The sequence below is a fragment of the Gorilla gorilla genome, chromosome 5 (assembly GCF_029281585.2).
Source record: "Gorilla gorilla gorilla isolate KB3781 chromosome 5, NHGRI_mGorGor1-v2.1_pri, whole genome shotgun sequence".
Classification (NCBI taxonomy): Eukaryota; Metazoa; Chordata; class Mammalia; order Primates; family Hominidae; genus Gorilla; species Gorilla gorilla.
This window is the reverse complement of record NC_073229.2, coordinates 61,091,164-61,118,449: the sequence shown is the minus strand read 5'-3', so window position 1 is coordinate 61,118,449 and position 27,286 is coordinate 61,091,164. Positions and strand designations below refer to the sequence as shown.

The following is a 27,286-nucleotide window of genomic DNA, read 5'->3' as shown; positions in this document are numbered from 1 at the left end:
TTTTTTTTTGAGACAGAGTCTTACTCTGTCACCCTGGCTGAAGTGCAGAGGCATGATCTCAGCTCACTGCAATTTCCACCTCCTGGGTTCAAGTGATTCTCATGCCTCAGCCTCCCAAGTAGCTGGGATTACGGGCATGTGCCACCACACCTGGCTAATTATTGTATTTTTAGTAGAGATGGGGTTTCACCATGTTGACCAGGCTGGTCTCGAACTCCTGCCCTCATGTGGATCCGCCCGCCTTGGCCTCCCAAAGTGCTGGGATTACAGGCATGAGTCACTGCACCTGGCCAGATTGGAAATCTTTTAATAAAGTAAGTGTTTACAGCTATAATTTCTCTTGGCACATTTTTAACAGCGTCCCATAAGTTTTGAAGTGTTGTGGTTTTGTTTTTATTCATCTCAAAGTGTTTTATACTTTCTTTTATGAGTTCTTTGACTCATTGATTGTTTTAGGAACGTATTGTTTATCCAGGTGTAGTGGCTCATGCTTGTAATGGTTTACAGTGTAATCCCAGCATTTTGGGAGGCTGCGGTGGGAGGATTGCTTGAGGTCAGGAGTTTGAGATCATTTCAGGCAACAAAGCAAAACTTCACCTCTACCAAAAAATAAAAATAAAAAAGTTAGCTGGCTGTGGTGGCTTGAGCCTGTAGTCCTAGCTACTCAGGAGGCTGAGGTGGGAGGATCACTTGATCCCAGGATTTCAGGGTGCAGTGAGCTATGGTTATGCTACCACACTCCAGCCTGGGTGACAGAGCAAGACACTGTTCAAAAAAAAAAAAAAAAAAGAATGTGTTGTTTAATTTCTATATGCTTGTGAACTTATCAGTTTTCCTTGTTACTGATTTCTAGCTTCATTGCATTGTGGTTGGTGAAGATACTTGTATGATTTAGGTATTTTTCTAATGTATTATTTTGTAGCCACACTTGCTTTATGACCTAACACATGATCTGTCCTGGAGAATGTTTCATACACTTGAAAAGAATGCACATTCTGCTATTGTTGGGTAAAGTGTTTTATATGTCTGTTAGGTCTACTTGGTTTAGTGTTGTTAAAGTCTTCTGTTTTCTTGTCAAACTTCTGTCTAGATGTTCTATTTACTATTGAAGTGTCATACTGGAGTCTCCAACTATTGTTGTAGAACTGTCTATGGTCAGCTCTCCATAACCATGGATTCCACATCCACAGATTCAACCAACCATGAATCAAAAATATTTGAAAAAGTTAAAATAAAAAATAATAATACAACAATTAAAAAATACAAATAAAAACAATTGTAGTATACCAGCTGTTTACATAGCATTTATATTTTATTAGGTATTATAAGTAATCTAGAGATTATTTAAAGTATATAGGAGGATGTGCATAGGTTATATGCAAATAGTACACCACTTCATATAAGGGATTTGAGTACTTGCAGAGTTTGTTATCCAACAGGGGTCCTGGAACCAATCCCCTGCATATACAGAAGGACAACCATATTTCTCTCCCTTCAGTTTTGTCAGTGCTTGCTACATATATGTTGGGCTTCTGTTGTCTGATGCATGTATGTTTATAGCTGCTATATTTCTTCTTGATCATTTGACCCTTTTATCAATATATAATGACTTTCTTTGTCTCTTGTAACAACTTTTTATTTTTTTATTTTATTTATTTATTTATTTATTTATTTATTTAAGAAACAGGGTCTTGCTCTGTTGCTTGGGTAGGCATGAGTGCAATGGCAGGATCATAGCTCACTGCATCCTTGAGCTCCTGGACTCAAGCAATCCTCCCACTTCAGCCTCCAAGTAAATGGGACTGTAGGCTCATGCCATGGCGCCCAGCTAATTATTTTAAAATTATTTTGTAGAAATGGGGGTCTCACTATGTTGCCTAGGCTGGTCTTGAACTCCTGGCGTCAAGTGATCCTCCTTCCTCAGCTTCCCAAAGTGCTGGGATTACAGGCATGAGCCACTACATTCAGCCTCTTTTAATAATTTTTTTTACTTAAAGTCTGTTTTATCTGGTGTTAGTATATCTATCTCAACTCTCTTTTGATTACTATTTCCACGGAATATCTTTTTTCATTCTTTTCAACCTATGTTTATCTTTGGATCTAAAATGAGTCTCCTTCAGGTAAGAAAGGAGCTGTAAACAAAATTTTAAGAAGAATAAAGTAAAATAAAATGAATCTCTTATATACAGCATATAGTTGGATCATGTTTTTTCTTATCCATTCTGCCAATTTCTGTCATTTAATTGATGTTTTAGTCCATTCAGCTTACTCTGACAAAATAGCTTAGATTGGGTAATTTAAAAACAACAGAAATTTACTGCTCACAGTTCCAAAGGCTGGGAAGTCCAAGATCAAGGTGCTTACAGATTTGGTGTCTGGTGAGAACCTTCTTCCTCATAGATGAAAGTCTTTTCACAGTAACCTCACATGGCAGAAAGGGCAAACAGGTTCCCTGGCCTCTTTTATAAAGGCACTAATCACATTCATGAGGCCTCTGCCCTCATAGTCTAACCACCTCCTAAAGGCACTATCTCTAAATGTTATTGCATTGGGGATTAAGTTTTAACATAATTATGAACTAGTTCATAATTGAACTTGTTCATAATTATGTTTATAATTGAACTTGCTTTTTCCTCAATTTTCCAGTACGTTTTTTTCTAGCCTTTATTTTCCAGCCCTTTTTTTCCCACCATGTTATCTTTTAAATCATGCATTAAGCAAATATGTATGTAAAACTACCTACAATATCATAACTTTACACAAGATGATATAATTCTTGTTTTGTTTTGTTTTGTTTTGAGGCAGGGTCTTGTTCTGTTGCCCAGGCTGGAGTGCAGTGGCATGATCACAGCTCACTGAAGCCTCAATCTCCTGGGCTCAAGCAATCCTCCTACCTCAGCTCCTAAGTAGCTGGGACTACAGGTGTGTGCCACCACACCTGGCTAATTTTTGTTTTTTGTGGAGACAGGGTTTCACCATGTTGCCTAGACTGGTCTTGAACTCCTGGGGTCAAGCAATCCACCCACCTTGGCTTTCCAAAATCTGGGATTATAGGCATGAGCCACAGCGCTTGCCAGATATAATTCTTTTTGTGTGTGTGTGTGTGTGTGATGGAGTCTTGCTCTGTCGCCCAGGCTAGAGTGCAATGGTGCGATCTTGGCTCACTGCAACTTCCACCTCCCAGGTTCAAGTGATTCTCCTGCCTCGACCTCCCAAGTAGCTGGGATTACAGGTGCCTGCCACCATGCCCGGTTATTTATTTTTTTTTAGTAGAGACAGGGTTTCGCCATGTTGGCTAGGCTGGTCTCAAACTCCTGACCTCAGGTGATCCACCCGCTTTGGCCTCCCAAAGTGCTGAGATTACAGGTGTGAGCCACCACACCCAGCCTCAATATATTCTTATGTGCAAGAAGCATTTCTATTGTATAAAGATACGTGTTTTGTTAATTAGGACCCTTGGGGTTGTGTCAGAAACCTAATACTTTCTATATTGTCTAGTGGTTAGGAAGAAGAAAAAAAGAAACCTAATGCAAATAAACTTAAGAAAGACAATGGGAGTGGTGACTTATGGGTTGGTAACCAGGAAACTGAGAGCCACATCCAGAAGGTCAGAGATGTCATCTGGATTCTCTCTTCCCCAGTCCTTCTGCTCTGCTTGGCCTTATTTTCAGAAGTCTCTCTACTCAGAGGCAAGATACCCCCTTCAGTTTCAAGCTGTCTGGTCCTTATAGGCTTCTATCTAGAAATTGAGAGTATATCCTTTCTTATAATACCAGTCTCAGGGAGGATGATGATTAGTCTGATTTGAGCCACATTTCTATACCTGAACAATTACTATGGTCAGATGGGTGAAGTACTCGGACCAGGTCCAGGTTACAAGCTCACCATAAGAAGGCAGGGTCTGCCTTATTAAACCACATAGACAAATTTGAATTAACATGGAATAGGGAGAGATGAGGTTCTTCAAAGGAAATGCTTCAAAGTAGAAAATAAAAATATAAAGCTACAAAGGTTGAGTGCCTTCTTTGTAGACTTTATGGCTTTTATCAAAAGATCAGTATTCAGTTTCTTGTCTCCACTAAGATGCTGCCTTCTTTTTTGGTAATAGGAGGGTAGAAATTACAAATAAGGGCTTTATAGCTCTGCCTGTTCCAAAAGCCCAGGAGAAGAAGAGGAAAAGCCCAATCATTTTGGATTTGGGAAGAGGGTGGAATTTGACTCCTGATTCTGTGACCTTGAGCTTCATAGAGGAAATGAAAGACTCCTCTATGGAAAGGTAAGCATTTGCATTTGTATGAATCACAAGATTAAACTGTTTTAGCCTCATTAACATAGCATTAACATAGTCTCATGACCTGTAAGGACTATTTTTGTATATTATTTAAAAATTACCCTCCAGACCTTAGCATGAAGATGAGGAAGTTACTAGGACTTTACGCCAACTCCACGGAGCATTGCCACCATCTATCAGATTTATAAGCAAGCTGACTACCAAGTTTCACTTCTTTCTATTCCTCCTCAGTTTCCAGCATATGGATACATTTTTCATGCTGCAAATTATTTGTAGGTAGTTATTTTTATATATTTTCAGATGAAATACACATTTATAAGTGAATACTTGAAAAGCCAAATCCATCTTTGCATGAAAAACCATCGTTTAAAGATGTTATTGATTTCTTCACAAACATAGGTTGAAGGCACTCATGGCAAAGGTTTAGGGTGTCCTTTCCTGCAGTCTTGATTCTGAATTAGTCTAGTTGATGCCACTGAATCACAAAATGTAGCCTACTCAATATCCCTAAGCAGCTAACCACTATTAGCTTTATACAGAGTACTCTCAACAGGTTCATGTAATGGCAAGATGATGCTGGAAAATGAGGGGGAAAAAAATTAAACAGACTCTTGCTAGAGCCATAAATGATGTTTATAACTATACAGCAGCAGTTCTCTGTGGGTGGGGTGATTAGTATGTTTTAAGAAAGCAAATTCAGTCTTTTTTTGTTTTGTGTGTGTTTCCCTTTTTAAAAAGTAATATAAACTACAGAAAGTAAAGCTTTGTAGTTGGAGCAGACATGCAGAAGATGCAATGAGAAAGCAAAAGGTTTATGGGTGATAAGGATTAAGAAACACAACTGTAAAGAAATAAGACTGATTTTTCATTAACTTACCAGAACTGAGTGATTTCCCTTTCAAAAGAGTTATCTAAGAACAAAGTTCTGGGTAATGCCTTAAAAGTCACAGGCATGGCCGGGCACAGTGGCTCACGCCTGTAATCCCAGCACTTTGGGAGGTCAAGGTGGGCAGATCACAAGGTCAGGAGTTCAAGACCAGCCTGGCCAACAAAGTGAAACCCGATCTGTACTAAAGAAACAAAGAATTAGCCAGGCATGGTGGCGCATGCCTGTAATCCCAGCTACTTGGGAGGCTGAGGCAGGAGAATTGCTTGAACCCAGGAGGCAGAGGTTGCAGCGAGCCAAGATCACGCCATTGCACTCCAGCCTGGGTGACAGGGCGTGTCTCTGTCTCAAAAAAAAAAAAAAAGTCACAGGCATATTGACCATGTACTTGAACAAGCCTACAAAGACATAAATGGGTGGAGTTTGTCGTTGTAATCACATTCACTGCAAAGCTAACCTGACACATAATAGCAGCCTTATTTATAAGGTTGCTTTATAGTTTACATAACACTTCCCCACATTCTCTTATTTGCCACATAATTAATGATAGACATAATTGTGCCACATGCTAATTAAGCTTAATTAGTAAGTTCTTATGAATGACTGCAATTGGTGGGACTTGTTTGCTACCAAAAGCAAATTTTCAGTTCTCTATTTACTTAATTAGTTACCTACTATTTATAATCAGGATCAGTTAAGTTATATTTTCTGTTTTGTATCATACATGTTGATCCTCATGTATATTAAGAAACAAAACTCCTGGCGGGGCACAGTGACTCACAGCGCTTTGGGAAGCCAAGGCAGGAGGATCTTTTCAGGCCAGGAGTTCGAGACTAGCCTGGGCAACATAGTAGGACCCCATCTCTACAAAAAATAAAAAAATTAGCGAGGTACAGTGGCACATGGCTGTAGTCCTAGCTACTTAGGAGACTGATGGGGGGATTGCTTGAGCCCAGGAGTTCCAGTTTACAGTGAGCTGTGACCTGTACTCCAGCCTGGGTGACAGAGCAAGATCCTGTCTCTTGAAGGAAAAAAGGAAACAAATTCCTGAGACCTTATTCCTAGGCAGCTGAACTTCCTTCACTCCAGGACACTCGTTACCAACTCTCAACCTCTACCAGTCCCTTCTTATTCCCACATCTCTCACTAGCAATCATCTATCACACTCAGGGGGACTTGTATATAACATGTAACATTCATTCACCAGCAAGTATTTGTTGAGCACTATGTGCCAGAGATTTGAGCAAGGCACTGGAAATATATGCAATGGTTGGCAAAGCAGCCTGGTCCCTGCTCTCATGGAGCTCACAGACTAAGGGGGCAGACAAAGCCCAGATCGGAGTGGAGGAGGTAGGCAGGAAGTTGCCATATTTATTTCACTTTCTAAACTACAACCTGTCCTTTATCAATAATAAAGATGATGGGCTGGGTGGTGGCTCATGTCTGTAATCCCAGCACTTTGAGAGGCCAAGGTGAGTGGATCACTTGAAGTCAAGAGTCCAAGACCAGCCTGGCCAACATGGTGAAACCTTGTCTCTACTAAAAATACAAAAATTAGCCGGGCATGGTGGCACACTCCTGTAATCCCAGCTACTAGGGAGGCTGGGGCAGGAGAATTACTTGAACCTGGGAGGCAGAGATTGCAGTGAGCTGAGATCATGCCACTGCACTCCAGCCTGGGCAACAGAATGAGACTGTCTCAAAATAGTAATAATAATAATAATAATAAAGGATCTCTGTCTTTTATTTCTTATTTGGTTCAGCACTCAGGGAAAACACAGCTGTCATAGTTTGGGCCCCCTCTACCCTCCAGCAGAGGATGGTGGTATAGAAACAGTGCTTGGGATCAATAACCTGGTGTGTAGTAGTTGAGGGGGAGCTGAGGTTAGGCAGGAATTGATGAGGTGAAGATACTGGGGAAGTGAATTCTCAGAAAAGATGGCCTTTGCAAAAGCCCTGAGGCAGAATAGAACTTAACAGATTCAAGAAGCTCATTTGATGTGGTTGGAGGGGTCGATGCAACAGGAGAAATGGCTAGAAGACTGGAAAAGTGGAGGGTCCTGTCTTGAGGATACTGAGAAATCATGGAAAGGTTTTAATGACATTTCCCTGCCCCTTGCATCTCAACCCATTATTTTCCTGGATAGGCCCTCTTATCTTCAGGTATGGAGGTGCTGTGCAGACAAGTGTAGTGTCTTTTCAGGTTGAAACACACATGGGCAAAAACCATGCTTAGGGGGGTATAGAGTGGAAAGAGTATGGGCTCAAGAGTCAGAATGCTTGGGTCTGTATGATGTTTTACACATTTCTTTTTTTCTTTTTCTTTGAGACTGAGTCTTGCTCTGTCGTCCAGGCTGGACTGCAGTGGTGCGATCTCGGCTCACTGCAACCTCCACCTCCCAGGTTCAAGCAATTCTCATGCCTCAGCCTCCTGAGTAGCTGGGATTACAGGCACCTGCCACCACGCCCAGCTAAGTTTTTTGTATTTTTAGTAGAGACGGGGTTTCACCATGGTGGACAGTCTGGTCTCGAACTCCTAACCTCAGGTGATCCTCCCACTTCGGCCTCCCAAAGTGCTGGGATTACAGGCATGAGCCACCGCACCTGGCCAAATGTTTTACTAATTTCATAACCTTACCAAGCCACTTTCTTTTTTATACAATTGGGAATGTAACATTTCTACCCTTCATCAGCTCTAGTAATACCCTCTTTCTAACACAAGTTTCAAGCTCCTTTTTGGGAAAGGAATCACAGAATCATAATTGTTAAATCATGAAGAGGCTTTAAAGTTCTATCTGCATATGATATTTGGATACCTTCTGCAACACTGAGGATCAGTTGGTTTATTGTCCATTATTACTTGTGTCCAGAAACAGGAAGCTCACCACTGTCTGAAGCAGCCACTCTATGTTGGGGCTCTATTAAAAGGGTTTTGGAGGGGACCTAATCCAAATCTGCTTCCCTGTGTTCTCTCTCCAGGGGTCTTGGTAGTACCCCTAATGCCTTTTCCATGTGACAGCCCTCCAGGGACTAGAAGTTGTTATCTCTACGGGACCACTTACTCACCTAGAATGGAAAAGCTTGTTTCTTCAGCTTTTCTAACAACACTAATCAAACGGTCAATTCTTCGAGCAAACACAATCCTGAAACATTTATGTACCTAATAATAGAGCTTAAAAACATGAAGTAAAGTTAGTGGGAGAGTTTAATAATAATAGCTATCATTTACTGATTACCTATACTGCACTCACTGTTAAAGATACACAGATAATTCTCCATCAGTTCTGTCAAAGTCAAACAAGTAAACAAGTGTCATACAATGTTACAGATACTGTAACAGAGAGGTCTGTGCAGGAAAAAGGCAGGGTGGGCACTAAGGGAACAGTCGTCTTTGTGAGAAAGAGGCCTGCCTCTAATGGGAGATGACACAAACTGCACCTTAACAATTGAGTAATACCTTCTTTGAGGTGGACTTACCCATTTGTAGTATTTATTAAAATATCATTTTAGAGACTTTAGTCACACCAACTGTTCTTCAAAACATCCACTGTCAGTAACTCAAATACATTCCTACAAGAAATGTGTTTTCCCAGTTATTCTTTACATAGCTTCTGTTCGAGTCAATAATGGAAACCAGGCAAGGAAGAAAAGTGGACTACTGTAATTTGCTGTACCTGCAAATGCATAGTGCAAGTGTTTGGAAGGGTGGAGCCTCAACTAGTCTTTCCTAAGCACTGAAATAGAAGAGCCGAAGCATATTATGAGATTAGGCCATACAATAAAGGCCCTACAAGATGTGGGGAGCAGTAAAGCATTTGCGCCACTGACTGACTGCAAGCTATGTGAAAGCAACATGGGACTCACACCGCAAGGTTTGTTCCTTTGTGTTGGGCCCTGTGCTAGATGCTGGGGTAAAGATGACCTGCCCAGGCAGATGAGGCAAGCACACAAGGTAATCCAAGACAGAAAGTGCTAGAGAACCTTGGAAAAGGATTATTTGATGTGTCCTGGAAGTTCTGAGAACCTGGGAAGATGAAATTAGCCTTCCTTGAGGAGGCAGCATATCTAAGAATAAACATACCAATGCAGTCCTCCCAACCTCCTGAAGTGGGTACTTCTCTCTGAGAGCCATAGGGAGCAAAAGTCAGTAAACCTGTAGCTTCTTCCTCCAAGAAGAAACTAATGACTCGAAGATGTACAAGTGGCAAACAGGTATATGAAAAGATCACCAACATAATTGATCATAACAGAAATACAAATCAAAACAGATAACATCTCACCCAAGTTAAAATGGCTTTTATCCAAAAGAGAAGCAATAAGAAATGCTGGCAAGGATGTAGAGAAAAGGGAACACTCATACACTGTTGATGGGAATGTAAATTAGTACAGCCACTATGGAGAAGAGTTTAGAGTTTCCTCAAAATCTAAAAATAGAGCATAGCAATATACGATGTAGCAATCTCACTACTAGGTAACCACAAAAACTAAAAATTATTATTTTTTGAGACTAAGTCTCACTCTGTTGCCCAGGCTGGAGTGCAGTGGTGTGATCTCAGCTCACTGCAACTTCCGCCCAGGTTCAAGCAATTCTTGTGCCTCAGCCTCCCAAGTAGCTGGGATTACAATCGTGCACCACCATGCCTGGCTAATTTTTGTATTTTTAGTAGAGACAGGATTTCACCATGTTGGCCAGGCTGGTCTCGAACTCCTGACCTCAAGCGATCCACCCACCTCAGCTTCCCAAAGTGCTGGGATTACAGGTGTGAACCATCACGTCCGGCTTCATTTCTTTTTTAAATAATTTTTAGGCCAGGCACGGTGGCTCACACCTGTAATCTCAGCACTTTGGGAGGCTGAGGCACATGGATCACTTGAGATCAGGAGGAGTTCGAGACCAGCCTGGCCAACATGGTGAAACCCCGTCTCTACTAAAAATACAAAAATTAGCTGGGCGTGGTGGCATGCACCTGTAGTCCCAGCTACTCAGGAGGCTGAGGCAGGAGAATTACCTGAACCCAGGAGGCAGAGGTTGCAGTGAGTCAAGAACGCACCACTGCACTCCAGCCTGGGCAACAGAGCCAGACTCTGTCTCAAAAAAAAAAAAAAAAAGAAAAAAGAACAAGAAATGAGAGGCAGAAACAAGACAGGAAAATTCAGTGGAAGCTAAAACTAATATTTTTCAAATTTGTTAAAGAAGAAGCCTTTCAAGAAACAGTTATAAAACTAAGGATCTTGAAATATTCCCTGAAACAAGAAACAAATAATGAGAAAGTGTAGAAAAATTACAGTGTGGAAGGCTTCTACCCTTAGAACTTAAGAATGATAAAACAAGTGTTATAAGTAAAAAGGATTGATGGAGACAATTCAGGAACAGGAATATCCAGTGGAAGTTCATAGACCCCAGTCCCTACCCCATTACCCAGATGAAGGAACTGATGTCCCAAGAGGAGACACTTAAGACAGTGCTCCTTTCACCTAGCAGAGCACAGCACTGCAGTCCAATGATGAATCTGGTGCAAGCCCTTCCTCAACGGATTTGATGTAACAAAGGAACTTACTCAAGAAAACTCGGTTTCACTTCATCCTTCATAGAGGGATTGATTATTGTCTCCTCTGCTGGGACACTGGCACAAGTTTATCAGCTCTTCCCTCCAGCTCTTCATTGGCTACCTTTCCCCCCAGTCCCCCTGCCTTTTGTTTTTTTTTTTTTTTTTTGAGACAGTCTCACTCTGTTGCCCAGGCTGGAGTGCAGTGGCGTGATCTCAGCTCACTACAGCCTCAACTTCCCGGGCTCAGGTGATTCTCTCACCTCAGCCTCGCAGGCACATGCCACCAAGCCCAGCTGATTTTTTGTAGAGATGAGGTTCGCCATGTTGCCCAGGCTGGTCTCTAACTCCTAGGCTCAAGCGGTCCACCTGCCTCAGCTTCCCAAAGTGCTGGGACCAGGCGTGAGCCACCACTTCTGGCCACCTTTTTTCTTTAAAGTAGTTTTCTTCAGGTTCTATTGTTGTTGTTGTTGTTAAGACATTACTCATATACCATAAAATTCACCTTTTTAAAGTCTACAGTTCATGCTTTTTAGTATATTCCCAAGGTTGTACAAACATTACTGCTATCTAATTCCAGAACATTTTTATCTTCCCATAGAGAAGCTTCGAACTCATTAGTGGACATTTCCAATTCCATCTCCTTGACTGGCCAACCACTAATCTACTGTCTGTCTCTGTGGATTTACCTATTCTAAATATTTCATATGAATTGATTCATATGATATGTGGTCTCTTGTGTCTTGCTTTTCTTACTTAATGTTTTTATGGTTTACCTTGTTGTAACATGCATCAGTATTATATTCTTTTTTACAGTTGAGCAATATTCTATCATACAGATATACTACATATTGTTTATCCATTATCAGTTGATGAACTTTTGGGCTGTTTCTACCTTTTGACTATTGTAAATAGTCCTGCTATGAACATTCATGTACAAGTTTTTGTATAGACATATGTTTTCATTTCTCTTATATACCTGGGTATAAACCTGGAAGTGGAATTGCTGAGTCATATGGTACCTCTATGTTTAACTTTTTGAGGAACTGCCAGACTGTTTTCCAATGTGGCCACACCATTTTATGTTGCCACCAACAATGTATGAGGGATCCAATTTTGCCACATTCTTGCCAACATTTGTCTCTTTAATTATAGCCATCCTAGTCAGTATAAAATGGTATCTCATTGTGGTCCTAATTTGCATTTCCCTAATGACTATTGATATTCAGCATCTCTTCATGTGCTTATTGGCCATTTGTGTATCTCTAGAAAAACGTCTATTCAAATACTTTGCTCACTTTTAATTGGGTTGTCTTTTTGTTACTGCATTATAAGTTATTTATATAATCTGGTTACTAGATCCTTATCAGATTTGCAAATATTTCTTCCATTCTCTGGATTTAAATTTCTTGAAATATCCTTTGAAGCACTATTGAACTACTTTTTTTTTTTTTCCACCAGTTGTCAAATGATCCTTTATTGAAATATTTTCCTTTGTGCTTAACTGGCTGGGCATTCCACAGAACCACTGTTGATATCATCTATGATGTCATGAGGGTAGTGGCCATCAACATTACAGCCCACAGACTGGGCAGTCCCCAGGATCTCTTTAATGGTGCCAGAGAGTCTATTGAACTACTTTTAACAAATATTTATCTGGGCATGGGGGCATATACCTGTAATTCCAGCACTTAGGGAGGCCCAGGCAGGTGGATCGCTTGAGCCCAGAAATTCGAGACCAGCCTGGGCAACATGGCAAAACCCCATCTCTACAAAAAATACAAAAATTAGCCAGGTGTGGTGGCATGCGTCTGTAGTCCCAGCTACTCCAGAGGCTAAAGTGAGAGGATCGCTTGAGCCAGGCAGGTGGAGACTGCAGTGAGCTACGATGCACCACTACATTCCAGCCTGGGCAACACAGACCCTGCCTCAAATAAATACATTCATTAAAAAGACAAATATTTAAAAATTTTAAAGCAAACCAGATTAGAAATGTGTAGTTGGTGTTCATTTTTATTTATTTATTTATTTTGAGATGGAGTCTCGCTCTTGTCCCCCAGGCTGGAGTACAGTGGTGCGATCTCGGCTCACTGCAATCTCCACACCTCCCGGTTCATGCAATTCTCCTGCCTCAGCCTCTCGAGTAGCTGAGATTACAGGCATGCGCCACCACGCCCAGCTAATTTTTGTATTTTTAGTAGAGAAGCGGTTTCGCCTTGATGGCCAGGCTGGTCTTGGACTCCTGACCTCAGGCGATCCGCCCACCTTGGCCTCCCAAAGTGCTGGGATTACAGGTGTCAGCCACTGTGTCCAGCCACCCTACAGCTTTAGGAGTAAACGATTGTATACAGACCATGTTCTGAGGCTTCCAAACCGAGTCTTGAGTTCATTAAGGGATCCATCATAGTGATAGCTATAGCTGTTACAGCGTTTATATGCCAGGCGCTGTTTGGGCACTCTACATGTATTAACCTATTTAACTCTCGTAACAATCCTATGACTGTTATCATACTCATTGCACAGATGCTCATTGCACAGACTGTTATCATACTCATTGCACAGATGAGAAAATGGAGGCAGAGAGGGAGGTTCAGTAATTTGCCTGAAGTCAAAGAGTAGGGTACCAGAGACGGGCTCCAGATTTTGTTGCTTTCAACCACTTGCTATACTGCCAAGGTGGAATTTTGCATTTCAAAGAACGCCTACTCCCTCGCTTTGGAGAGAGTAGTGTTTTAATGATGTCTGCACTGTGGACATTTTTCCTGTCCTTACCGCTCCAGAAACTAGTAGTGCTCCCTGTCCAGATGTCTTCGTTACACATGTGCCTTCCTAGTCTGGAGTCCACGGCTTCAAGATCCTCTCTCCTCCCCGTGGGTCTGACCGAGGCTTTAATGCTCTTTGAAGTAACAGCAAAATAGCCCTTTGTCTCCCAAGTGGAGTGGTTCTAAATTTCTGATAACCAATGAGCGCCGAGGAACCGCGGATTCCGCCCAGGGAGGCTCAAAGCTGAGCCGTGGGTGGAGCCTGCGGAGGGGGCGGAACTGAGCCGCAGCGGCGTACCTACTGTGTGCCGCGTGCGCTGCCTGGAGCGGAGCTATGAGCTGGACCTGTCCGCGTTGCGAGCAACCTGTTTTCTTCGGTGAGGCCCGGGCTGCGGAGGGGGAGAAGATGGGGCGAATGGGAGCCGCTGGATTCCCTGAGGACGCGGAGGGCTGGCCACAGTGTAGTCCCAGACACCCTTTTCACCTGCAGCGGCTGGTAGTCTCCGCACCACCCGCCCCCACTCGGGTCTTCTCCCTTCCTCTGAGAGCTCTGTGGGGAGTGTGAAACCGGAGCGGGATGGAGCTGGCCTCCTGTAGACACTCATCTCCAGGAAGCAGGGCAGGCCAACCCAATTCCCTAGAGGGCCGAAGAGGGAAAGGAGGGGCCCTATGCTTGGACAGGCTCCTCGCAGCTCGGTTCCACTTTGTCCTCCACAGCTGAGAAGGTGAGCTCCCTGGGCAAGAACTGGCACCGCTTCTGCCTGAAATGTGAGCGCTGCCACAGCATCCTGTCCCCTGGCGGGCATGCAGAGGTAAGACCTGGCCAGGGAGCATTGCCCTGTTTACATCACTGCCTCCCACCCCCCAGGCACCAGCCCCCAACTTCAGCCCTGGAGGCCTGCCAAAGGGAACCTCAGTAGCCAACCCCAAGGCCGCCCACCTGGTGGACCCCACACCAGCCAGGATTTTGGGAACCTGGGTCGTGACTGTGGATCCCATGGTTTTGGGGTTCAGGGTGAGTGGGAAGCAGCGTCACCTTCTGAGCTGCTCTTGCTCTTCCTCCCTTGACCACAGTGGAAATGTTGGCATGCCAGCCCATCCCCCACCCCTCCCAGGCCCACCAGACTCAGCCAGTGGACAGACACACCTGGCAGCCTGCCTGGGGTGAAGGCCTGTGGGACATGGCTCCCGCTGGCCTTGAGTAACCCACTTCCCTCTGCTTGTGCCCAGCACAATGGGAGGCCATACTGCCACAAGCCATGCTATGGGGCTCTCTTTGGACCCAGGGGTAAGTACCAGCCTTAAGGGGCCAGGGGTCAGCAGAACCCTCCTTGTGGCTGGGAGCTGGGAGCTCAAGCCTGACCTCTCCTATTCTCTCTTCAGGGGTGAACATTGGTGGTGTAGGCTCCTACTTGTACAATCCCCCCACTCCCAGCCCTGGCTGCACCACTCCTCTCAGACCCAGCAGCTTCAGCCCTCCCAGGCCAAGGACTGGCCTCCCCCAAGGCAAGAAAAGTAAGGCTGGGCTCAGCTCCTCCCAGTCCTCCTCCTGACCCTTCCCCAAGCTGGAGCGGAGGTTGGGCCAGGTGGCAGTCTCCTATCCAGCCCTCTGCTTCACATTCTCACAACTTCATTCTTGGCAAAGTCTTCTCTATCTACTCCCCGCTTTTTCTTTCTTTCTTTCTTTCTATTCCCTCATGTGAGCTGCTGAGTTAAGAGGTAAATTGTTGGGAGGCAGAGGCAGGCAGATCATGAGGTCAGGAGTTCGAGACCAGCCTGGCCAGCATGGTGAAATCCCGTCTCTACTAAAAATACAAAAATTAGCCGGGTGTGGTGGCTCATGCCTGTAATCCCAGCTACTTGGGAGGCTGAGGCAGGAGAATCATTTGAACCCAGGAGGCGGAGGTTGCAGTGAGTCAAGGTCATGCCATTGCACTCCAGCCTGGGCAACAGAGCGAGACTCCATCTCAAAAAAAAAAAAAGAAAAAAAAAAAGAGGTTAATTGGGCAGATGGCATTATCCCCTCTCCTCGTGTTTTACAAGTGAGGAAAGTGAGATCCAGACAGGGCAAATGACTGTCCATTCACAAAGCTAGTCAGAGGCAAAGCTGGCCAGGAACTTAGGTCTGTCCCAGGCCAGGGCCGTGGAAGGAATGATCTAAAGGAGAGGAGTCATTGGGATAAGGCCAGCCTCTCATATTCTTCAACTTTTCTCCTCTGGTCCCTGTTCTTTCCCTCCATTCCCTGAAGCAGGCAATGACACTGTGCTCCCCAACACCTGACACCCGTGCCGTGGCCAGCTCCTATATCAGCTCAAGTTTCCTGAGGATTGAGTTGCTAACAGGGTTGGGATGGTGGGTACCTGAGCCCCTGGGAGGATGAGAAGGAAGCAGGAGAAGGAAGCAGGTAGTCCCTAATACACATAGGGATGGGGCAGGAGGTGGAGTCAGAGGGGGCTCAGCTCTGGGCCTGTAGAAGGCAGACTCTTGGGCGCCTGGGTGGGGCACTCTGGAATGAGCATGGCTTTTGAAAGAGGACAGCACCGTATGCAGGCAGGTGCTGGTGGGCATCTCCACCTCAGACCTAGCCAGGGCCTTTTCCCCTTTAAAGGCCCTCCCCATATGAAGACATTCACTGGGGAGACCTCGCTGTGCCCTGGCTGTGGGGAGCCCGTCTATTTTGGTAAGTAACAGTGGAAAGCTTGGGGAGGGGGATACAGGGTGGGCAGCAAGGGGCAGGGAGGTGATCCAAGGCAGGTGGGTCTCCCTACTCTACCCCTAGAATTGAAGCATTACCACTTCTTTCCACCACCAGCTGAGAAGGTGATGTCATTAGGCAGAAATTGGCACCGACCGTGTCTGAGGTGCCAGCGTTGCCACAAGACCCTGACTCCTGGGAGTCATGCTGAGGTGAGCAGGGCAGGAATGAGTGGTTATGTTGGGAGGAGGCTGGAGATGGGAAGAGAACCAGGCTGAGACAGCTCTCTTTCTCTCTGTGTCTCAGCATGATGGAGTCCCCTACTGCCACGTCCCCTGCTACGGCTACCTGTTTGGCCCCAAAGGTGGGCAGCCCCATCCCAGACACTGGGATGGCATGTACATGCCTAAAGTATGGCATGTACATGGTCTGTGGGTATGTGTGGACAACTTCCCCTGTGGTTAAGCATACCCTGGCCCCACCCCCAAGTTCCCTCTAGGCCTGAACCCTGCACCACAGACCCAAGGCCTTTGGTGATAGGGCTCTCTCTCTCAGGTGTGAACATTGGCGATGTGGGCTGCTACATCTATGACCCAGTGAAGATAAAATTCAAATGAGACGTTCACAAAAAAGGTCACCCTAACTCAGGCCTCCCATCATGCCCCTCATGGTCCAATGGAAGCTACAAAAATCTCCAGTCCCATGGGGGTTGGGGAAGGTGGGATCTTGGGGGCCTGGGCCTAGGCTCCATGGTAGGCCAGAGAGTCTAGACTTTCTCTGCCAATTTTTTCCCTTTCCCATTTCTATCTGGTTAGGGAACAGTCCGTTTTGAAGGGTATCCTCCTCCTGGCCATCACAACCCCTTTCCCCAGCACATTCTGGAGCTTCAAGGTACTCATAAAACTTGTGTTTATTGAATTTCAGCCTCTGTGGCTTCTTCAATAAAATGTTGGCTCCCATGCCTTCAACTCTTCTTTGGGCATGAGACCAGTGGGTTGGAGGATGGGGAGTGTGGGGGTTGGGATGACATGCATTGCCCTGCAGGGTGCCTCGGAGGTAGCAGGGCCAGCCATGAGAACAAAAAGCTCTGTTCTTTTTGTCCCTTGGGCCTGGCATTGGCAGTCCTAGCACCACACAGTGGACAGCATGCCCACCAGCCCCATTGGTACCAGAAGTCTCATATGCTAGTCCTTTCTTTAGCACCATCTCTAGAAGAAGCAGAAGCACCTTATTCAGTAACTCATTTGAGCATGGCAACAGATCCTATGGTAGGGCCTCCCAAGAGGCTTCATTATCCATTTGGGAGATGAGCAGACTGAGGCCCAGAGAGGGAAAGCCACATGCCCAAGGTCACACAGCAAGTTAATGGTGAAGGTTTTATCAGAGCCCAGGGCAGACTCAGTGGCTTCCTATCCAGGGCTCTTCCCACAGCTCGTCACCACTGCCCCAACCCAAGGGGCACCTTTATTTACAGAATCCTCCCCAACTGTGAGAGGGGTGCCCAGCAGCCCACTGCATTCTGGGAAGTCAACTGTTCCTAGAAGCCAAATAATCAAGGATGGATGAGCAGAGGGAGCGGGTACTGGCAGCAACTCCGGCCCTAGGCAGAGGGTTCGATACTCCCAGCCTGAGTTGCAGGGCCTGCCCTTCTGCTCTCCCAGCCCCTGCTGCAGAGCTTCTGTGGAGGGCCTGCCTCCACTCCCACTTAGTTCTGGACCTGCTTCATGGGCATCTCTTCCTCCTGAAGACTGGTTGGGGCACTAGGGAGGAAGGAGTTGTGAGCAATGGTGGGGTTTAATCCCCGAGCCTACCACCCCAGCCTGCCCCATCAGGGCTGTCCCAGGGCTCACCCCAGTTCCTGGTATACAAACGCCTGTACAAGTGACTCACACACATGCTTGTACACACCCCTGATGTGTAGGCGTACTTGAGTGTGCACACATACACATCTTCCTGAACAACCTTATGTATTTGTGTTCACACACTCATGTACACATTTATGCTTGCAGTTTACATGCCCCCAATCATGCACCCTGAAACACTCACCTGTGCACACACACATACATGCACCAAGTACACATGTGCAGATATAGTTTCCTGTCTGAATCCTAAGGTGTCAGGTATCTGAGCACCTGCATCCATATGCATGTGCTCACACGTACACAGACACAGTCCTGTGCACACACCTCTTTCTCTCCACGTCCTGGATGGTCTCTGGCAGCTGTGCCTGCCTCGTCTCTGGCAGCAGGAGGGCGGTGCCGGCAGCCAGCAGGGCGATCCCCCCATAAGTAAGCTTGGGCAGTGACAGCCACACTCCATCCAGCAAGGCCGCCAGTGGGGCCAAAGAGCCCCCCAGCCGGCCCACCAGTGCAGTCAGCCCCATCCCTGTCTGTCTGTTCAGAGAAAGAGGATGAGGGAGGCAGATGGTGTTCACACCTACCTGGAGTCATGCCCCACAGGGCTTCCCTCCAGGGCTGGCAGGCCCTGATACTCCCTTCTCCCCATATAGCTAAGAAAACTAGGACTTCTTTCAGTTGGTCTTCCCACCCACCTTCAGGCCAGGAGACCTCAAGCCAGCACCCACCAGAGGACAGGGCCCCCATTCTGACAGAGTACCAATCAGGTATCACTAAAAGAGAAGACAAGTCACCAGACTGGGGGATAAGGAAAGGGTGATGTGGAAGGAAGAAAGTCAGTAGTTTGTACAGGCCCTGCCATGTTGTTCGAGGAGGCAAACCTCTTTCTAAACATGACCAGATGCCTAGAATTTTCCTCTTCCCACCTCTCAGTAGCTAGCTGAAAGACCCCCCCCAACCCCGGGCCTTTCAAGGGGTTGCTCTTGGGACAGTCCTCAAGGGCATCTCTGCATTCCAGGGGTGAATGGGATGGGGGTGGGCAGAATGGGGCTTCTTGGGGCTGTTTTCTTCTTCTTCTTATTATTATTCTTTAATTTTTTTCTTTTATTTATGTATTTATTTGAGACAGAGTTTCTTGCCCAGGCTGGAGTGCAATGGCATGATCTCAGCTCACTGCAACCTCCATCTCCCAGGTTCGAGCGATTCTCCTGCCTCAGCCTCCCAAATAGCTAGGATTACAGGCATTCGCCACCACACCCAGCTAATTTTGTATGTTTAGCAGAGACAGGGTTTCACCATGTTGGTCAGGCTGGTCTCAAATTCCTGACCTTCAGTGATCCGCCCGCCTTGGCCTTCCAAAATGCTGGGATTACAGGTGTGAGCCACAGTGCCCGGCCTTGGGGTTGTTTTCTTAAGGAGGCCCAGAGAGGATATCTGACATGGCTCAGGGTCACATAGTACAGAAGATAAGATGCTCTGCCTTCTCCAAGACTAGGGCAAACACAGAGGGCCCTGATTAGCTCTGTATTCTGGGTGGGTGTAGTGTGGAGAATGAGTGAGAGGCTGGGTGCGGTGGCTCATGCCTGTAATAGTGCCTGTAATACGAGCACTTTTGGAGGCTGAGGCGGGAGGATCGCTTGAGACCAGGAGTTTGAGACCAGTCTGGGTAATATAGCAAGACCCCATCTCTACCAAAAATTAAAATTAAAAAAAAAAATGAGTGCGAGACCAGGTTGTGGTGCGTGTATGTAGAAGTGTTGGTTAAGACACGTGACTAACAAGCCCCATACCCCAGATCAGTTGCAGGCTTCCTCACCTGAGCACTGTAGGGTACAACTCTGAAGTGAACAGGTAGGCAGTGGTGAAGGCAGCTTCAGAAAAAGCTTTCCCCATCACTGCCAGGACAGTGCTCCAGGACTTCATATCTGGAGGGAAGCAGGTTCAGGTAGTGAGAGGGCCTTGGAGGAGAGCCAGGGGTGTTCTGGATAGGGCGCGGAGTCTCCAGAGTGGGCCGAACTTAAGTGGTGGAGAGTCTGAGCTCACTGGGTAAGAGCAGGGATCTGGGGGAGGAGTGGGTTCTTGGCCAGGAGGTGGGGTCTCCGGGGAGTGGGCAGGGTTCCTGGCCCGGCTTCTGGGGTGGGCAGAACCTATGGGACTGGGCTCACCGGAGGACACTAGCAGTCTAGTGCCGAACGCCAGGGCCGTGCCCAGCAGTGTCCCGGCTTGCGTGAGGCGGCGCCCTGCGTAGCGCACCGACAAGTAGACCAGCAGCTTGGAGGGCAGTTCCACAGCCCCGAACAACAGCTGCGTCTGGTACACGTTCAGCCCCAGCCCCGACACATCCAGACTCAGGCCGTAATAGGAGAAGTTCACTCCGAACCTGAAAGGAGTCTCAGTGCCACTTGGCGGACCCTCCTTCCCATCCCTCTTTGGCCTCTCTTCTCAGGAAGACTTGGCATTTTACAAGGGCAATCTCCTTCTGTCTCTGCAACCCCCCCTCCCCCCGCCAGGACCTTCCCTGACATCCATAATGCCCTCTGTGCAGCATGCGCCAGTAGTCAAAGCGCCTTTACCCTAATTTTCACAGCAACCCTGACATGGAACTGACAACAGTCCGTTTTACAGAAGGGACACTGGGGCTCTGAATGGCTAAGTCATCTGTCCCTTTCCAAGTAAGGAAGTGGGAGTCTGAACTTGAACCCATGTGTCTCTGCTGCCTGCTTCATTTTCTGACTTCCCCGGGCAGATCGCCCATGGAGGTTTATCCTCCTGCCCTCCACAGTAACACTCTACTTGTCCCTCAGAGCCCTTCTCACACTCAGCACCAGCCTGGAGTTCGCTCCTCCCTCCCACCACACCCATGCCAGACCCAAGCCAGCCTCCTCACCACACCACCACGCAGCACAGTGAGATGTGTCGGAGCCGTGGTGTGCGGAACAGGTCTAGGTATGAAGGTCTTCGGACCACCCGTTCCCCGGCGGCCACTTTGCTCACAGCCTGGTAGGGAAGGAGGTGAGGTTGTAACATCAGAGTTGGCTATGTGATCTCAATGGGACACAGTACTCTCCCCCCACCCCTCTCTATTCCTCCCATCTGCAGTGGTGGGGATGGAGATGCTCATGGCAGCTGAGACGAGTGGGTCTCGAATGATAGATGTGGCCCACTGGAGCCAGGTAGGACATCCTAAAGAGTTCGGAACTCTCTGTGGGGGCCCAGGGGCTTTTCCTGCCATATATGGTGGGCTCTGGGAGGGAGGCAATTGACACAGCCCACTCCCCACCACACACATATATGCATGCTCACACACACGTTCACCCTCACCTCCTGGCTGAAGCTGTCCTCACACACTGGCCGCCCATTGATCCTGGCACAGTGGAGCAAGTACCTGTGGGCCTCTTTCACATGGCCTTGGGTCAGAAGCCAGCGTGCAGACTCAGGCACCCACCTAGGAATAGGCAGAAGGCCCATCAGCCAGAAAGTCATGACCCTAAGCCACATGTTCCTGGACATACTACAGGCTCTCAACTTCCAGGCTCTTGCTCATGTAGTCTCCTTAGCCTGGAACATCATCTCCTCCCCAAGCCCTCCACACTTGATGAGCTCTTATTCATCTTTTAATGCCCAATTTAAAAGCCACCTCTGGGCTGGGTGCAATGGCCCATGCCTGTAATCCAAACACTTTTGGAGGTCAAGGCGGGAGGGTAGGTTTGAGCCCAGGAGTTCAAGATCAGCCTGGGCATCATGGCAAGACCCTGTCTCTACAAAAAATCAAAAAATAAATATTAGCTGGGTGTGGTGGCACACGCCTGTAGTCCCAGCTACTCAGGAGGCTAATGCAGGAGAATCACTTGAGCCTGGGAGGTTGAGGCTTCAGTGAGCTGTGATTGTGCCACTGTACTCCAGCGACAGAGCAAGACCTTATCTCAAAAATAATAATAATAATAAAAATAAAACACCTCTTCCCACACTTCCTTGCCCAGGCCCAGGTCCTCCATAGCCTGGGAGTCCCTTATTCAACTGAATTGGCCTTACCCTCAAGACCAGCTCCCAGCACCAGCCACTCACTTCTCCCATGGGTGGCAGGAGGGAATGAGATGAAGGAGGGACAGACATATAGACATATCCAGAAGGGTCATCCAAGGCCAAGTCATCTTTAGGAGGCAATGTAGTGCCCACCCTGCCTGTCCTCCCACTCTCCTGCCTGAGCTCCTCTCCCCCATGCTGGCCCTGCCCCATCCCCAACTCTCCAAGGGGCCAGCCTCAATTTATGTTTGGCTCTGTCTTTGTCTCTGACTCTCTGTATCTTGTTCTCTGTTTCTCACTTTTCCTTGCCATCTTCTTTCTGTTGATCTCTGTCTCTCTGTCTCTCTGTCTCTTTTTCTCTGTGTCTCTTTCTGTCTCTTGGTCACTTACTCCGTTTCTCTTTCCCTTCATCTCTCAATCTCTCTATCCCCAAATCTCAGGCTCTGATTAATCTCATCTTTCACTTCCTGTATCTCCCGCTCCCCAGCTGCCTGCAGTCCTCACCAGAGGCTGAGGATGCCTGGGGCACAAGGCAGGGTGACAGCTAGCAGAAGCCATCGCCAGTCCCGTATCAGGTACCCAACCAGTGCCAGCAGCATCACGCCCCCTGTCCAGAAGGTGCTGCTCAGGACTCCAGCCACGGTGCGGTGCTCCACATCCAGCCACTCCAGCTCTGGGCCAGGACAGGAGACAGGAAGATGGTTAGTGAGGACCAGATGGGCTCAGCCTCACTCTGACAACTGCCTTCTTCCAGCCCTCTAGGTCCTGCCTGTTTCTTGCCTGCCTCACCCAGTGGCATCACGATGATGGTAAAACCAGCCAGGGCTGAGCCAGTAAGGGTGCGGGTGATGGCGAACATTACATAGCTGACGGAGGCTGCAGATGCCAGGCCCAGCACCAGGGTACTCACGTAGGCTACCAGCAGCAGACGCCGCCGCCCAAACCTGCAGAGGGGTCATGCAGGGTCAGTTCCCTGTGGAAGGAGGTTCTAAGGCATAGGTAGACTAGGCTCATACCCCAGCTAGTGGGAGAAAGTTCCCCCAGCCAGTTTCTTATTGGCCCAGCGCCTCACCCCACCTGTCGGACAGATATCCAAAGGCCACAGCCCCCACCAGCACACCGGCGAAGAAGAAAGTGGACGCAGCTCTGTTCAGACCTTTCTGCTCACACACCAGATCCCACTGCAAGGACAGGCAGAAAGGGACCTCCTATGAACATCAGCCCCTCTCCAGCAGGCACCAGCTCCTCCTTTCCAGACCCTGGAGCCTTCTGAGGCGAACTCTGCCATTCTGGTACCTCCATGCCAGATAATAAACCTCCCAACGATTCACGCCAGCTTGGGGAATAGGAAACTTTGTCCCTCCCCAGTCCTGCAGCCTCAGCTTCTTCCCAAGGAAGGCCTCGACCTGCTGCCTCCCAGGGAGACTGCCTCCACCGACATTCCACCTCCAGATGGATTATGTAAATACCGACCTGGGACTGGAAAAGAGGAAGGGAGAAAAGAAGGCCTCTATTGTTTCTCCACCTCTTGCTGCAGAAATTGCCTTCTCAGCTCTTTGTCTCAACTCCCTGAAGCCACTTTAGCCCTTCCCTGCCTTAATCACCTCCCAATTAATGATGATGATAACAGTTCTTGTGTAGGATCCTGTTACTACAAGCCATGAACTAAAAGTGCCTTATATTCATAGCCCCCATCTACAGATTGGTAAACTGAGACTTTAAGAGGTAAAGTAATACATCTAATGCCTACACAGTAACCACCCAAGGCAATGGCAGGCCCATCCCTCTCACATGTCTCTCAACTTCTGGGCTTAAGTACCTCAGTTGCAATGGTAGAGGAGAACTCTGAGTGGTCGTACTCCCAGCCCTGAGAGCAGGGCACTGTGGCAGGTTCATCCTCCAGCTCCCCATGGCTCTGCCTTTCTTCCCCCAACGTGATGTTGGGGAGAGCCTGGGGGTAGGCAAAGCGGAGGCAGGAGCTGAGCGTGCCATCAGGCTCCCGGGGAAGATGGGCCTTCAGCCACACATCTTGATGGCTGAAGTTGGCAGGGGCACCCGGCAGGGCACATCGGTGGGCAGGCACGGCAGCCAGGAAGATGGGCAGGAGGAAGTGCAGTGGTAGCAGCACTCGGGGCAGGGCCAGCAGTGCCACATTCCGCAGTTGGAAGGGCCCAAAGCCGCCCACCTGCTCCAGCAGCTCCTCAAAGCCCATGCTGCTCATCCACCAAATGCTTCAGGTGCAGCCTGCCTCTAGTATCCAGCCAGCTCAAACTGTCCACCACATAGACCCTTGGACTCTGGAGGTGGGAGTGGATGGACTGAGTGGAGAGCCTGCAGCCAGAATCCAGCCCTCAGGGGCTGGCCCAGGACTGGGCCCTCCCCAGCCATCAGGTCTCCAGGGACCTCTACCTGTCTTGCCTGGTGCCTGGGGGAAGGGGAAGCCATCCATTCAGAGGTCACTGGCTCGTGGCTCTGGGGCTTACCCATTAGTGTTCAGGGACCAAGGCTACCATGATGAGGTAGCTGGGTGATGGCATAGGAGGTGAGCCCCTAGCCCCTTGGTCAGCAGAGCTCCCAGGATCCCTAAGAAGAGGAGGCCCCTGGGGCCTGGGGCTAGCTCTCCCAGGGTGCCCTTTGTCCTGTGAGACCTTAGGTCAGCCTTGCCTATTTGCAGCTACAGCCATGGCCTGGCCGACAGCCCAGGATTCAGGACTGAAAGCTGGATCCTAACCAGGTTTCTTTCTGCTGAGCCATGAGGCCTCCTCGCATCCCTCTCCCCTGCTGGGAGCTGATGCCCTGGCCTAAGACACACCTGTGATCACACTGGGCAACTTGACGTCTCTGAGGATCCCAGGCTCATCCCATTCCCACTTCACTCAGGGACTCTCCCCATACATATGGTTCCAACTGCCTGTCCCATTCCCCTATTTCCAGCAGCTTCCTAAATTACCTTTTGGAGGGATAGGGAATGGCGGGGGGCGTGTTGCCAAGGTACCTGCAATGCCTAAGATTACCTTTTGGAGGGGTAGGGAATGGGTGAGGGGGAGTTACCAAGGTCTTGTCAAAGGTACATGCAATACCTAAGACTCAAATGTTCAATCTGACCCTCCCACTCAATTCTCAATCATGGTCCCTGCAGCAAAAGTACAGCAGAAACCAGCAATGTCTGGTTTATTCTCATCTGATTCTCCAAACACTTGGCTGGCAGACCCACTGGTTTAATCCAGCTCCTGCTTTGAACAGGTCAGAAAACTAAAGACAGGGAGGGGACCTGCTGGGGTCACACAATGACTCAGCAGCAGAGCTGAAGAAAAGACGAGGTGCCCTGACTCCAGACCAGGAATCTCACTTTTGACCTAAGCTGCTGAGCTGGTGATGTCCCAGTCTGCTCCAGGCTGGGCTCCCTGAGAAAGCACTGGGAAAGGAGCTAAATCGATGGCATGGCGTGTGTTAATGGGGCTGCTGACAGCCATGGAGTGAAGCAAGAGGCAGCTAATGGTGGTGGCAGTGACGGGGGGTGACAATAAGAAATGTTTGAGTCTCTAGTGCATCCTCGCCATTCTGGAGGGTACATAGATGCCTCAGACACGGTCCCTACCCTTAGGGAGCTTACAGGAGGGTTAAAATAAGCTAACCCTCCCTGTCTCCAGTCTCACCCCTTTCAACCCATTCTCCATACACTGGCCACAGTGAACATTTAAACACAAATCTAAGAGGGTCACATCCCTGTTTAAAACCCTTCACCAGCTTCTACTGCCTGAGGGGGAAAGTCTAGCTCCTTAGCTTGGCCCTTATGACTTCCCTAGGACTAGATCCTCTCCCCCAGTCCACCCCGACCCCTCTCCAACATGCTCCCTTCCCTCTAGTTCTCTGCACACACCAGCTCATTGGCATGTCACACCCTAGTGTGGTCCCTTGGACAATGTGGCTTCCTCCTCGTTCACCAAGTGGATGCCCAAACCTCCCTGAAGACCAGCTCAAGGGGAGACACCTCCACCCCTCTCATCCTCACTCATGTGTGACCTCACACTGTTGGTTCCTCCCTCATTTAATACTATGTAATGATAGTATTAATATAAAATATATAAAATACCATAACACTTTGCAGCTCCTGAGAGGTAAGTTTTGTGGTCACCCCATCTCCATGTCCCATCCAGTGGCTCCACAGGGTAATACTCTGAAGTTTTTCCACAGCCAGAGAGGACAGCTAACGAGGTCAACTTCAGCCATTGGCTGTGATGCCTTAGTTTTCACAATGGGAATTTCTCTCCTGCTTTAGTATCAGAAATAGCTGATAATCATGCAGTGGTTACCTCTCCCTCTTGACATTGGCTCCTAGGAAACTCAAATCTAAATCTGCAGCCCTGGCCAGGCACAGTGGCTCATGCCTGTAATCCCAGCACTTTGGGAGGCCAAGGTGGGTGGGTCACCTGAGGTCAGGAGTTTGAGACCAGCCTGGCCAACATGGCAAAACCGTCTCTACCAAAAATACAAAAAATTAGCTGGACATGGGGGCAAGCGCCTGTAATCTCAGCTACTCAGGAGGCTGAGGCAGGAGAATTGCTTGAATCTGGGAGGTGGAGGTTGTAGTGAGCCGAGATCGTGCGACTGCACTCCAGCCTGGGCAACAGGAGTGGAACTCTGTCTCAAAAATAAAAAATAAAAAATAAATAAATCTACAGCCCCTTTCTCCAGAGAGTAATTTGGCATTAATTTTACCTCCGGCTCCATCTTATTCCCTGGCCCTACCTCATATGGAAGCTCTCTTCTCTGATGTCATTGAAGAATGATGGTGACAGTGACCATGATGGCTGATGATGGAGCTGGACAGGCAGGTATGGAATGCTGAGTCTAACCAGAGGATAGATAGATCAACTCTGAATCACCAGTTAAGAGCTGGTTTTGATTGTATTTTAACCATCCTCCCACCCCTCCAACCTGGGAATTCTAACCTGAGCTCAGAGGCCAAGGTAGAGACCTTCATTTATACCAAACCGGATGGAGAGGAGCCTTGTGCAATGGAAAATAACTCCTGGCCAGGCATGGTGGCTCACGCCTGTAATCCCAGCACTTTGTGAGGCAAAGGCGGGTGGATCACTGGAGGTCAAGAGTTCGAGACCAGCCTGGCCAACATGGTGAAACCCCGTCTCTACTAAAAATACAAAAATTAGCTGGGCGTAGTGGCTCATGCCTATAATCCCAGCTACTTGGGAGGCTGAGGCAGGA

The 27,286-nt window shown here is 47.9% G+C and overlaps 2 protein-coding genes across 7 annotated transcripts; one reads left to right on the top strand and one right to left on the bottom strand.

Moving 5' to 3' along the window:
* Window positions 1–4,284: 4,284 nt before the first annotated feature.
* On the top strand, window positions 4,285–17,140 carry CRIP3 (cysteine rich protein 3). 6 transcript variants are annotated; one of them, XM_004044063.3, is made up of 8 exons: window positions 4,285–13,862; window positions 14,203–14,297; window positions 14,716–14,773; window positions 14,869–15,000; window positions 16,095–16,166; window positions 16,299–16,393; window positions 16,488–16,545; window positions 16,737–17,140. In XM_004044063.3, exons 1-8 carry the CDS (start codon window positions 13,820–13,822, stop codon window positions 16,796–16,798), a joined length of 615 nt encoding a protein of 204 aa, XP_004044111.1. In that variant the 5' UTR covers window positions 4,285–13,819; the 3' UTR covers window positions 16,799–17,140. The 6 variants fall into 6 exon arrangements, with proteins under 6 accessions (XP_004044111.1, XP_055245662.1, XP_018884908.1 ...); XM_055389687.1 differs by having other exon boundaries at window positions 14,560–14,773; XM_019029363.3 differs by having other exon boundaries at window positions 16,488–17,140.
* Window positions 17,141–17,218: 78 nt separating this feature from the next.
* On the bottom strand, window positions 17,219–24,386 carry SLC22A7 (solute carrier family 22 member 7). The gene is made up of 10 exons (XM_004044062.5): window positions 23,880–24,386; window positions 23,138–23,241; window positions 22,850–23,004; window positions 22,565–22,733; window positions 21,359–21,482; window positions 20,925–21,034; window positions 20,203–20,417; window positions 19,854–19,962; window positions 18,368–18,574; window positions 17,219–17,941 (listed from the first exon to the last, which is right to left on the bottom strand). Exons 1-10 carry the CDS (start codon window positions 24,279–24,281, stop codon window positions 17,887–17,889), a joined length of 1,650 nt encoding a protein of 549 aa, XP_004044110.1. The 5' UTR covers window positions 24,282–24,386; the 3' UTR covers window positions 17,219–17,886.
* Between the last annotated feature and the right edge of the window lie 2,900 nt (window positions 24,387–27,286).